This window comes from Gossypium arboreum, chromosome 8, assembly GCF_025698485.1.
Source record: "Gossypium arboreum isolate Shixiya-1 chromosome 8, ASM2569848v2, whole genome shotgun sequence".
Classification (NCBI taxonomy): Eukaryota; Viridiplantae; Streptophyta; class Magnoliopsida; order Malvales; family Malvaceae; genus Gossypium; species Gossypium arboreum.
Window position 1 is genome coordinate 111,788,762 of NC_069077.1, and position 14,006 is coordinate 111,802,767.

General features: G+C 31.8%; 1 protein-coding gene across 7 annotated transcripts; it reads left to right on the forward strand.

Moving 5' to 3' along the window:
* The first annotated feature begins 1,267 nt into the window (after nt 1–1,267).
* On the forward strand, nt 1,268–8,175 carry LOC108459873 (protein SET DOMAIN GROUP 40-like). Of its 7 annotated transcripts, XR_008269478.1 has the most exons (8): nt 1,268–1,875; nt 2,615–2,642; nt 2,891–3,078; nt 3,202–3,426; nt 5,291–5,356; nt 7,042–7,129; nt 7,357–7,680; nt 7,897–8,175. XR_008269478.1 is itself a non-coding variant. In XM_053018134.1 (6 exons), the coding sequence occupies exons 3-6, from the start codon at nt 2,958–2,960 to the stop codon at nt 7,045–7,047; spliced, it is 315 nt and encodes a 104-aa protein (XP_052874094.1). In that variant the 5' UTR covers nt 1,270–1,875; nt 2,615–2,642; nt 2,891–2,957; the 3' UTR covers nt 7,048–7,277. The 7 variants fall into 7 exon arrangements, 2 of the variants coding, with proteins under 2 accessions (XP_052874094.1, XP_017614769.2); XR_008269477.1 differs by lacking the exon at nt 7,357–7,680 and having other exon boundaries at nt 1,270–1,875; nt 2,891–2,975; XR_008269479.1 differs by lacking the exons at nt 7,357–7,680; nt 7,897–8,175 and having other exon boundaries at nt 1,270–1,875; nt 2,891–3,037; nt 7,042–7,277.
* Nucleotides 8,176–14,006: the final 5,831 nt, after the last annotated feature.

A 14,006-nucleotide genomic window follows, 5' to 3' on the forward strand; every position in this document is an offset into this window, starting at 1 on the left:
CCGCAAAAATTGTAAAACACAGAGCAATAGCGGCGTTTTAGTAAAAAACGCCGCTAAAAACGGAGCATTAGCGGCGCTTTTGGTAAAACGCCGTTAAAAACCAGAGCATTAGCGGCGCTTTTGGTAAAACGCCGCTAAAAACTAGAGCATTAGCAGCGCTTTTGGTAAAACGCCGCTAAAAACCAGAGCATTAGCGGCGCTTTTAGTAAAACGCCGCTAAAAGTCATATAGCCCCTAAACCCAAAAAAATCAAAAACACTAATCTATAACCCCTAAAACAATAATTATTAAAATTTATGGTTATACAATATATTAAATATTTTCTTATATAATCGTAAAAGAGATAATATTGAATTTAAAATATTGAATTAATTATCATTATAGTTTAAGGTTTATGGTTTAAGATGGTTTAAGATGGTTTAGGGTTTAAGGTTTAGGAGTTAACTAGTATTTGAATGTTTATGATGAATTATGAGTTTAGGGATTATGATTTAGGGTTTAGGGGTTAGGGTTGAAGTTTAAGGTGTAAGGGTTTGGGGTTAAAAGTTAAGGGTTTAGGGTTTAGTGTTTATGGGATAAGGGTTAAGAGGTTTAGGATTTAGATTAATTAGTATTTTTTATTTATATATTAAACGATTTCTTATATAATTGTAAAAGAGATAATATTAATTTGAATATATTAAAGTTATGATTATAGTTTAAATTATTTAAGAGATAATAGATAAACTTTATATATATATATTAAATGGTTTAAGATTTAATCTAAAAATATTTTGATATATTAAAATAATTCAATTCAAATTAATTCCTCTACATTTAATTTATTTTAGTGAAATTTAAACTTAAAATTTAGTCTTTATATTTTAATTTGATTAGTTTTAGTCCTGTATTTTTCAAATCGATCAATTTTATCTTTTGTACTTTTCAAAATTTAAAATTTTAGTCATGATGACTCAAATGATAGCAATTATATATGTTTGGTTAAATTCTACTATTAGTCTTGGTATTGTGCGTAAAATTGTAGGTTGAGTTCATGTTATCCAATTATATATTATCATGTAATATTTTAATCAAAAGTTAATAATATTAACTATTTGGATTAATTAATAATATTATAAAAATATATAGACTAAATGATATTAAAAATTAAAGTATATGTAAAAAAATTGAAATTAAAATATATTAGAGAGACCAAATTAAAATTTAACCATTTTAGTAAATAATAATAATAATAAAAGAGGAAAAAAAGAAAGAAAAAATTGTTAGGCTGTATTTAAAAATGCCGCAAAAGATATGAATTACCGTCGTTTTCATAAAAATCGCCACAAACATCTCCCTTTACTTTCCTCAATTCAAATTACCCCCGAACGTTTTTATCTTTCTCTTTTTACTTTGGTTTCGAATTTTTACTCTATTTGACATGAGAGGATTTCTAAGCCTTTTGCGGCGGAAGCCAAAGCCTGTGTGAAGGCGTTGAGGTTATGCTCCAATCTAGATGTACAAAGCCTGGAGGTGAAGGGGGACTCTCTAACGGTGAATAAGAAGGCGCGCGACTACAGATGACACAGATTCCTCAGAAATAACAGGATATATGGAAGATGTGAAGAGACTAAGGAAAGGTTTTCGAAGCTGTACCTTTTATGCATGCGAAAAGATCGGCCAACGAAGCAGCGAACTAGTTAGCCAGATAAGGCCTACAACAAGAACAAGAATTATTTTTGAGGAATGGGATTCCACAGGTTGCGGCGATTCTGGTTGAGCGAGACCGCAGTTTGTTGGACGCCCCGGACTGAAAAGCTCTGGTCGATGAAGGAAAGGGAAGTAGCAGGAGTTCTGTTCGTCGCGTTTCCCTGGCAGATGAGTAGTTTCTCCTGGGTTTGTTGCTTCTGTCATTTCTACTGATATGCTAGAATGTTTATTTTTTCTGCGTATTTAGAAATCTTTGCTGGGTCAATTTTAGTTAACTTTTGGGGGCAATCTGTTGTCCCATGAGTTGGTGTGTTTATGCTAATTATTCTGGTAGCCCAATCGCCTTGTCTTGGGTTTGATTTACCAATTATCAATATAACACCATATACTTAAAGTGAACGATGTTTGATGCCCGTAATCTATGGCTTTTTTCATGTCCACTTCATATGCCAAGTACTTTTCGTTAACAAAAATATTAGAGAGAAGCGCAAGTAAAGTAGAGAAAAATCTCGCTACCACTGCCTTTACACCCCATTTGTCTGCATTTCTCGATTACACCATATCTATGTTTCTATATATAAGTATATTTATATATTTTCCTTAAAAAAGTATATGTAAACAAATTTTTTCTTATATATTTTTTTCTTTGTTATTGCTGATGAAAGGCCTTACATCTGCAGACTGTCTCCCAACTTTGCTTTTGAGTTTTTCCTTTTTTGGGTGTAGATTTGTGTTGTAAAACTGTTAAAAAGAGGAAATAGAGAAAAAAAAAAGAAAAAAAAGGTGTCAATTAATAGAACACCATATCCTTGGCTATGGGGTTTTGCTTGGTAGTTATGCAGCTATTTATGGAGAAATAGCATTCTTCATTTTCAAATTAGCCTTTATTTGCAGACAAAATAACTTGGTTGTTTATTCCTGGCAGGTGTTCCTTATATTGTTGTTGGATTTAGGTAATTTCTATTGTTATTTCGTACTTATTTCGTACTAACTTCAGTTTCCTAGAAAATCACTTTGTTCCATAAAATAAGTTTAGCTCAGGCATATTTGAGATAAATAATAAAAAATTGTTTCAGTGTGCTAACCTGTATTTATCTAAAAAAAAATACTGAGTGGTGTTCAGTTCCGTAGTGCTGTTGGTATTAGGTTTTTTCTCTTTTCAGTTAAATGTGAACTTTTCCATTGTCATGTTTTGGTGTAGGGATGATGCAGGGCGACTTGTACGCACTGAGAGACTAAGAACCAAAGACATCACCCATTGAGTGAAAATGAAGAATTACTGGCAGGTGTTATATATTACAGCAAATAATCTACTGAGTTGATTTAAAAAAATTGTATTCCCAAATATGTAAGTCGGTGATAGTGAAGAACTACTCATTTGCAACAAAGGTTTTAGGCTATATACATACTCCGAACTCGTTTTTTTCCCCTTTTTATGGCTTTCCTTTTCCAATTTCATTGACTCATTGTGCTATTAGTCACTTATTTCCTTGTTTAAAACTCAATCTTTAGGGAGGAGTCTGCCTGGCATTTGCTGATGAGGTACTGTGCTGGCTTTACGGAACAGTCAAAGAGAGTAAGATTCTAATTTCCATTTCCACAAGCACAATCTGGGCTGCTCAGAAAGCTGTCACAAAAGCTAAATACGAGTGGGAACAAGCCTTCACTCTCATGAAGGAACTTAAGCTTAAGCCTCCACTTCTCACTTTCAGGGCTTGGATTTGGGCTACTGGGACTGTAAGTTCACAGTGTTTATGCTTCTCTGGTTTTTCTTTTTCGGTTTTTATTTATGTTGGACAACTTCAACTTAGACTGTTATGCACATTTCACACGCATGCGTATGGATAAATGTCTGGATAAACAAGCATACATGGGTTCCTAATTTATCTTCTCGTGTCTCTACTTAACATTTTTCTACATATCATTGCTTTGATAAAGGTTCAGATTATTGCTCGGGACAAAATACTGCAGACTTCCAGAAATATATGTTATTTATGCAAACATTTCTTAGTAAGATGAGATTAAAATTTTGGAGTGTCAAACAAATAATACTATTTGAAAAGTTCAGAATTGGAACAGACTGCTGCTTTAAAGTATCTGTATGGATGGTTACGACATCACCCAAAGAAAAGTCTTATTAGTACATTCTTCTCTAATAATTATATATATACATATCTGTTTCTATAACTATTTAATCAAATTAAACGATGGATAACAGCTGCAGCTTCATATCATGCGATAAGCTAGATCGTATGGCTATCTTTCTTTTTCTGTTGTATATATGTGAAGTATGTTTCTAGGTTAATTGCGAATCAATTCGTGTACACTTTGGCTTATGATTTGGTGTCAATTGTTTTTTTTAATGGTGATTTCAATGGAATTTATGAATTTCATTCTCATTTTTGGCTTTCTTTTTGTTTGGATAATTCAAGGATGACACAACTTGATGATTTTCAACTCATTTGCAGATGCATCGTAATATTCTGATTTCATTGGAGTTATGATTTTTAACTTTAGGAACAAATTCATGAATATGGACTACGATAAAGTGAATTAATTTTTACTGTTGTTTTTCTTTAACTAAAGAATGCTGCTTATTTTATTTTATTTTTTAGAAAAAAAATGCTATTTTTAACTGAATTATTGAATGCATGATGCCGTTGACTAGTACAGCTACATTTATGTTCAGCGTTAATGAATTGCATTCTTGATGTGTCCCTTTGGCATATGTATATATATAATTATGCATATGTAAGTACACTAGGGTATAATTCTTTGTTTTTTTGGTTAGTTTTTTTCTTTTGGAACAATGCCTTGATATTGCAATCTTGGTTTGAGTGTAAGCCATTTCCTCTAATGTTACTATGGGATAGTTTGCTTATGTTGTGAATGCTGTGATTACAAGAGTGTCTTTTTGCATATGATTTCCATGACTGCAGTGATTATATTTTGGACTTAGAGTTTTACATACGGTGACAGGAAATAATTTTCCTTACGATTACTAGAAGTTTATCCCTAACATTACATTTTGGAAATGTTATTGTTATATTCTGGTGTTAATCAAAGTGTTTTCTGCCATACATGTGATAACCCAACATGTCAATCTTCTGTGTGCCAAACTCATATGGGTTGTATCATCTTTTCCTTTATTTCTCTTCTTTCTTATCTTTCAATGGTAAAGTGATGCATTGGTGTGTTATGCAGCTCTCTTATAGGGTTGAATTATTTACTTGCTCCATCTTTGTAACCTTAGGCTGCTAAAAAGATGCTTCAAATAACATGTTGCACCTAGTTGGACCTTAGAAGACAAACTAGCTCTTCTATTCAGCTCCATGTAATTAGTTATTTGATTTGTTGAAGCTATTGGTTGATTTAGATGATTTGATTATGCACTTCCTCAATTTACATATACCCTTGATCATCTCTTACAAAATGCCTTTTTTAATGCATTCAGATCTTGCATATGCAGTTTGATTTGTTTAGCCTCTGTTACTAAGATTGTCTATTTAAAATTATTTGATGATAAACTTCCCTTTGCCTGTGGTGGCCATATTTTCAGCACTATTGAATTTAGTCTTTTGGTCTATGTCTGGATCTTTAGGCATTAGATTTGAAGCCAAACTATGTGCGTGCTTGGGCAAACATGGGTATCAGTTACGCCAACCAGGTTTGTTATCTCCTGCACTGTTCTCTCATTGTCTTGACATTCATGAAAAGGGAACTGCATTTCTTACTTTATGTCTTCATTTCCTTTTGCATATTAAATTTATCCTTATTAATTAAACAACATAAATGATATTTTTTTGATCTCCTTAATTATTTGGGTCCATCCTACATAATAGTCAAATTTATTAATCAACTAGCCATTATTCTTTGCGTGACTTAAGATTGATTCTGGATTTCAGCAATTTTTAAATGTAGTCAATGTTATTCAGAATTTTTTAATGTAGTCAATGTTATTCCAGTATAAAATACAGTTGGTACTAATTATATGAGTGCTTACCGATTGATTTCGCCTTTACCGACCGAAGTATGGTATATCGGTAGATAAAAAAATAAATTTTAAAATATAATTTTAGATTTAAAGTTAAATATTTTATTCTTTATTTTGGATTTGTAGAAGATTAAAATATGTCAAGTCCATGTACGCTTTTAAATTTTGAAATTTACTCCCTATACTTTTATTTTCAAGAATTTATTTATCTATTTTTAGATTTTAAAACAACGTTAATAGTTGGACTTAAATTTTGAATTGGAAAATATATGGACTAAATTCTAAATTTTTAATAGTAGAAGGATTTAAGGCATATTTTTAAATTTTTGAATTATGGATAGTATGGGATGATCTTATTGTTTAATTTATGGAATACTTTTTTACTTGTTCATTTTGAAATTGTTTAGTGCTAGATTGTATTTGCAAGGCTTATTAAAAAGTATTTTATATTATTGATTAATATTTTATATTTAATATTTATAAATATTATATATAATTTTTTTAAATAACAATAAATATGAAATAAACCAGATAATATTGACTTTATGAATAAAAATAAAACAATCAAATCTATTTAAGTGCATATATTTTTTAATCAATTAAAATTATTGTTGGTTTGGTTTTGAAGATCACTTATCCACAAAGCATAACTCATTCTATAATCCATCAGATTTATGCTTCTTTTTTTTAGTGTTTTTGTTATACTTTTCGGTGTTCAGCCTTATGAAACACTTTTTATATTTGTCTTTTTTAAATCTTTGGATGTTGTCATTTTTTTGATAGTTTATATCCTGTTATGTGTTTTATTTTTTTTCGATTGTTTATTTCCCTTTGATTTAACAACATTTTCTTGCAAATCTTTGAATAATTGAATCCTAGAATATGTGTTTGAAATTTGTTGATGTGGTCTGTGAGTTACCTTTTTGTTGTTTTATGCTGTTTATTATGATTTACTAAATAAGAGAACCTAAATTAAGAAAAAATTAGGTGTCTGAAAAAAATGGTAGTTTTAATTATTGTTTCCTGCTTGAAGTTGAATGCTGTCCATATATGATTTTGAATGCTGGAAATTTGCAGCATTTAATTTCCTGCTTGAAGTTGATTAAACCATGTTGTAAATACAAAACATTTATATGCTGTTCACATGCTAAATTAACCATTAGTGAGCTTAAAATTGATCTATTCGAATGTGTTAATTCATTGTTCAATGTGATGTTATTTATGCTAATGTATTGAGTATGTTAAGTTGTGCAATTTGGTGTTATATGTGGCGTTAATGTTGACTTGTTAATTGCATATTTTATTATTAATTTGACATTATATGTGTCATTCATTAACTTTTGTTTCTTTTTTCTCAGGTTTGAGTTTTTGTTGGATGCATGGTCCAGGATTAGCTGAATTCATGTATAGTGATGACTTGTTTGAGCTAACTGCTGATCTTAAAGTGTACATTCTATCATTATTTTGTTCTATTTGTATTTTGTTAGATTTCTGGTGTAGTATGATAAGTGCGGTATTTTGTTTGATTGTTATTGATGAACTTTCTATTTGGTGGGATATATATTTATATCATAGATATTATTCTTCTTCTTAATATTTTGATAATGAATATTAATTTTTTTTATATTTTTCATGACTTTTTATAATTTTTTTTTAAATTTTATGACCTTTAGAGGCATTTTTGGGAGAAGCGCCGCTAAAGGTCGTGGCCTTTAGCGGTGTTTGTGGGAGAACGCCGCTAAAGGTCATGACTTTTAGCGGCGTTTCCTATAGCCGCATTTTTTGCAGATCTTGCAAAAACGCCATAAAGCGCCGCTAAAAGCCTAAAGAAACGCCGCTAAAAGTCAGTCTTGCTGTAGTGATGATTTGGTGTGTTACGGGGGTTTGGAATGGAGATGGTATTGGAGGGAGATATCTGTATATTACCTGAGTAAACCGAGGTTCAACATTGTTATCAACTCTCGTGTTATACTTTCTGTCTGGTTAATCTCGTTAAGGTAATCTATTTAATGAATTTTGAAAGATTTTTTATTGATTGAATGTTGATCTGAACATAGATGAATTCAACGGTTGAAATTGTGGATGATAGGGAATTCTCGTGGTTGATTATTATTGTTTGAATTGTTGTATTTACTTCAGTAAGATTTATTGTTTAATGCATCAAACATACTAAGCTTCATTAAGCTTACTTGTATTGTTTAATGTCATTGTAGATACTCAGAAGGTTAGACGATTGGATCGACACTCTAGTCATACTATCCGGCTCAATTTGGTAATTTTTGGAGCGTTTATTTCAGATTATAAGGCATGTATATCATTAATGTTTTAGTTTATGTATATATTATGGATGATCTTTTGTGTAAATGGTCAACTTATATAATACATGAGAATGAAGTATAGTTACTATGCTAATATGAATGATATGTATTAAGGAAATGTTGTGATTGAGGTACCTTTGATAGGTATATTGGATAGGTATTAGCTTGAATGAATTGATGAGTTGAATTGATGTTTATTTTGATGTATAATTATATATACTTATGGTACCAATGAGGGTACATTGGTTAGGCACTTAGTATGTTGATTTTGGATTTGTTTTTAGCTTGATCAATGTTATTTTGAATAGGTATTTTGGTTGATATTTGAGTTTCTTAAGGTTCAAGCAAATTTGAAATTTTAAACTTGTGCTTTAAGGCTTATTTTAAGTCCACACGGCCTGCGACATAGGCGTGTATCTCAACTGTGTATGACACATGGCCATACAACACAATCGTGTTTCCCCTGTAACTTTTTAAGGTGTCATTTCAAAAGTTACACGGCCTAGCACATGGCCTGGCACTCAGGCATGTGGCTTGGCCGTGTGACCCAAGTTAGAGAGTTACACGGGAACAGACACAGGCTGAGACACAGCCGTTTGTCCCTATTTCAGAAGTCACACAGCTTGAGACACGAGCGTGTGTCTCATCCTTGTGAATCACACGGCCTTGCCACACAGCAGTGTGACCCCTGTATTTTAAATTTCTTCAACTTTTTCTTAAACTTTCCAAATATTTTTGATTTAGTCCTGAATTGTTTTATAGTATTTTTAGTGCCTCGAGTGCCCGATTAAGGAAAATTATGAATGTGTTTGAATGGAATTAGTTTATGATTGCATTGATGTATGAATTGAATGAGTTACTATTCCATTTGTTCAGTAATGCTCCGTAATCCTGTTTTGACGATATATACGAGGTAGGGTTGTTACAGGAAATTCCTTGACGATGTCAAGCAATATTACTGGGACAAGCCATTTCTATTCGAGTAGTGTACAGATCAAGTAATTTCGAGATGTATTCCGAATGATGAAATTCAAAGTATCCTGCATCACTGTCATTTTGCATCTTATGACAAACATTTTGGAAGCATGCAAACTGCTGCAAAGGTTCTTCAACATGGTTTTTATTGGGCCACCATGTTTAAAGATGCTCATGAGTTCTGTCAAAGCTGTGATCACTGTCAAAGAACTGATAACTTATCAAGGGGACATAAAAATGCCATTACAAAATATTTGAGAGGTGGAATTATTTGATGTATAGGGATTTGATTTTCATGGGTCCATTTCAAATGGGTTGAAGCTATGGCTTTACTTGCAAATGATGCCAAATCAGTTCTGAGATTCCTGCATATTAATATTTTTACCAGGTTTGGTGCCTCTCGTGCCTTAATTAGTGATGAAGGTTCACATTTTGACTGCAGATTAGTTGCCAATGATTTAACAAATATCAAGATAAACATAAAATTGCCATGGCATACCACCCACAGACAAATTTACAAGCTGAAATTTCCAATAGAGAAATTAATCAAATTATGGAGAAAGTTGTCAATCCCAATCGCAAGGATTGGTCAGCAAGGTTGGATGAAGCCTTATGGGGTTATTGTACAACTTTCAAGACACCATTGGGAATGTTACCTTTCAAGTTTTTCTATGGTAAACCATGTCATTTTCTAGTTGAGTTAGAACACAGCATTTTGGGCAATCAAGCAACTAAACATGGCCTAGGGTGCTACTGCAACTTATCGCTTACTGGAGCTTAATGAGATGTTTGAATTTCGAGCTCAAGCTTTTGAAAATGAGAGACTGTACAAAGAAAAGACAAAGCGATGGCATGACAAGAAAAATTTTCTACTACAATTTGTACTAGGCCAACAAGTCTTGCTCTTCAATTCCAGACTTTAACTATTTCCTGGAAAATTAAAGTCAAGATGGTCTGGACCATTTGAAGTCAAGTGTATATACTGTAACACCCCTTACCTGTACCCAAGGCCAGGATAAGGTACGAGGCATTACCGGACAAACATACAAACATTAAACTAAAATACGGGCCATAAAATTTCATTCATATTTCAAAACGTTCATTCATTTACACATAGTCCCTTATTTGAGTCTACGAAACCCAAAACATACTTTAGAAAGGGTTTGGGACTAAATCGAGAACTTACAAAAATCTTGGAAATTTCATGCTTTAAGGCTCCACACGCCCGTGTCCCAAAGTCGTGGTCCATACACGACTGAGACACATGGTCGTGTCTCTGCCTGTGTGGAATATACCTAGGCTATTTTCCAAGCTTTGGTCAACCTTAATCTCTTACACACTTATACAAAATCAAAAGCATATAACATGGTATTCATTTAATGATTAAATATTCACAATTAAACCACAAACATAGCATTTGTATGTCATCATACATGTGTCTCTCATACTCATTTTACTTTGTTTATTATAGTACCACTTATACATTTATACCAAGATTATCATCTTACCAAATATCTTCAGCTTAATCATCAAGCATTCATATTTAAAACTAGATCATATCTTTATAAAATATCACAATTCAGATGCGCAAAAAAACATGTCTGCATGAAACATTTCAAGTCAACTCCATACCCAACAAGCATTTCATTGAGACTAGTCATATATATATATACATGTCATGAGACATATCATTCTCTTTCTGTTTTCTTATAAACACATATCATTTATTTCATTATATCAATATTTCATATACCATAGTTTCCATGTATTCCACATATATTTATTTTCCTCCTCCTCTCCATTCCACATCCTTAATGTATATAGCATTCTTGTAAGTACAATTTCACAATTTACTAATAAATGCTCACATCAAATTGTCCACACGAGTCATAGTCACTTACTTATTTATAATTCGAGATACAGAGCTCAAAATTAAGATCCATAAATTTCCATTGAAACTAGACTCACATATCTTTTCACCATAAAATTTTCATAATTTTTGGTTTAGCCAATTAGCACAGATTTATTCATTAAAATTTCCCTGTTTCACTTTCGTGAGTTTCGACCTCTCTTCACTAAAAATTAATTATCTCACAGAGACAGAACTCAGATAATGTTCTTGTTGATTTATCTTGAAAATAGACTCATTAGGGATTTTAAAAATATAAGTTTAAGACTCTAATTATTTTTATCCAAATTTTTGTGATTTTCCAAAGTCAGAACAGGGTATCACGTAATCATTCTGAACTAGTCTCACAAAAACATAAATATCTCAAAATATAAAACTCCTTTTCTTGTTCTGTTTCTTTTATATGAATATAGACTCATTAAGATTTAATTTTATATCTCATTCAGTTTCTGATTCAATTTCTACTATTTTTGGTGATTTTTCAAAATCACATCACTGCTACTGTCAAAAATAGTTTTATTGCTAATTCACTCTTTCACACTTTCTTTGTATTAACCTCATTTTAACATACATATCACAAGTCATTTTCACCACATTTCATACATCAAAAGTATAGGCCCATGATCACAAGGTCACCATAAAATCATCCTCATGTATAACTTACTTGTTTATAACCTTACCACATCCTGGTCACTTAATGAACACATCATTTACATAACCAAGTTCCTGCACTTATTCATCACAAAACTCACAAAGCAATACATAGAGAGTCTCCCGTTGAACACTTTGGATCAATCCTTAATACTTGGTGGTTTCAGCACATAGCTCCACCCATCATATAGTTCGACTCTCTTGTACACATGGTGAACACTCAGTACCACCCATGTGACCTAGCCAATTTATCTCGTATCTCTCTTGTCTACATAGTGTCCTTCACCTGGAACCACGCATGTGACCTAGCTACATATATCCCGTAGCTCTGTTGTCTACATGGTGTACACATAGTATCACCCATTCGACCTAGCTACATCATAATGTCTTGTAGCTCTCTTGTACACATGATGTGCACTCAGCACCATACATGTGACCTAGCTACATACTATCTGTATCATCCAATCTTTCTGAAGGTGCAACCGGGATTTCTCTCTCTTTTCCAACAATTTCACCAATCAAGTAATTATCCACAAACATATTTCCAATATTATTATAAAATATCATAATACAAGTAATATTGATGTATTACTTACATATAAACTTACATCTCATTTAATATCAAGGCAATAACATTAAATTACACATTACCTTATTAAAAATCATATGAACTTACAATTTCCCATAATATCCATAATCATAGAAATCACATTTATGTATGATAATTCAATGCACTTCATGTACCATAGACATATTTTTAAATCAATTCATAAACTTGGCACCATAATCATTTAATTTAACATAATTCAATTAATTCACTAAATTTAACTTTTAAATATAAATTACAAACATTATTGCGTATTATTATCATACCAACTTACATACTTTCAACACCTCGGAAATCATAATAAATATATCAATTTTAAATTGAAACATGCATAAATTAATGCTTATTATACATATGAACTTACCTCGATACTAAAACGGCCATTTTACCAACTTTCCCAATTTTCGATTTTTCTCTCATTCTAGGTTCAAATCTCATTTTTCGGGATCTAAAATATCATATTTTACTTATTTAATTAATGTAATATTCAAAATAGTCCTTAACTCAAACTTTGGAAAAATTACAATTTTGCCCCTAAACTTTTGCATATTTACACTTTTTCCCCTAGGCTCGGGAATTAAACTTCATCCCTTATTCTTATGTTTTATGACATCCTGATCACTCTTCCCTTCTATGGCAACATCAAATTCTCACTCTAACATATACTTATGACTATTAGGTATTTTTATCGATTAAGCCCTTTTATTCGTTTTCACTCAAAACCGAGTAGCACAAGTTGTCTAACATAATTTAAAACCTCATATTATATCATAAAACAACAAAATAAACACATTTCACCTATGGGTATTTTTCCAAATATGAACCCTAGCTTAAATTATTGCTAGAATAAGCTTAATCAAATTACCGGGATTCTAAAAACGTAAAGAACTTGAAAAACGGGGTTAGAACGGACTTACTATTGAGCTTGGAAAGCTTGAAAACCCTAGCCATGGCTTCCCCCATGCTAATTTCGGCCTCCATGAAAAAGATGAGTCAATTTTGGCTTTATTTTCCCTTTTTATTTCTTTTAATTACCAAATGACCAAAATGCCCTTCCTTACTAAACTTTCAAAAATTCCATTGTGACAGCCCTAAATTGACCCTAGTCGGGAAGTGGTTTCGGGACCGCTAAACCGAGTCAACGAAGTATTTGAATATGATATTTATTGTCTAAAATATGTGAATATGAATGTGTGAAAGTTTTAAGCTTCGATTTAGTTGATTGCATGTGAATTTAGTTAATAGGAATTATGTGTGACACTTTTGAAATGTGATAGGTTAATCTATAAGGATCTATTAAAGCATGTAGTGAAAACAATGGTTTTGCATGTCAAATACTCCTTTTTTTATAAATAGTGGCCGGCCATGATGGTACATACATTAAAATATGTAGTAAATCTTAATTAAATGGTTATTATTTTATGTAAAAGAAAGGAAATAAATAAAAGAAATAATAAGGATAATAAAAGAAAAGAAGAATGAAAAGGGTGATGAAAAGAAAAGGAGAAATCGGTTCTTCTTGGCCGAAATGAAAAGAAGAAGAAGGGAGGGAAGCATTCGGTCATCTTAGGTTAATATTAAGGTAAGGAGTTTATACTAGTTCTTGAAATTTTAGTTGATCTTGGGTGAGATATCAAGTTATTTTTGTAACCCATGTTGAAATTTTGATTTTGGAATGAGTAAAGTTTTCGGCTATGGTAATTAACAAGGGTGATGGTTGTTGTTTCATGCTAAATCTAGATGAACAATGATAGTTTGCTTATATCTTGATATTTATGAGTTCCTTTCTTGGTTCTACCTTAAACCCATGAAGTATATTTTTATTTGGTGTTGTTGGAGGTTTCGGTCATGGGTAGAAAAAAA

Bases quoted from the DNA above. Each gene is read 5' to 3' on its own strand.
- LOC108459873 (XM_053018134.1), top strand. The intron at 3,427-5,290 runs GTAAGTTCACAG...CTGGATCTTTAG, and splicing joins GGATTTGGGCTACTGGGACT to GCATTAGATTTGAAGCCAAA.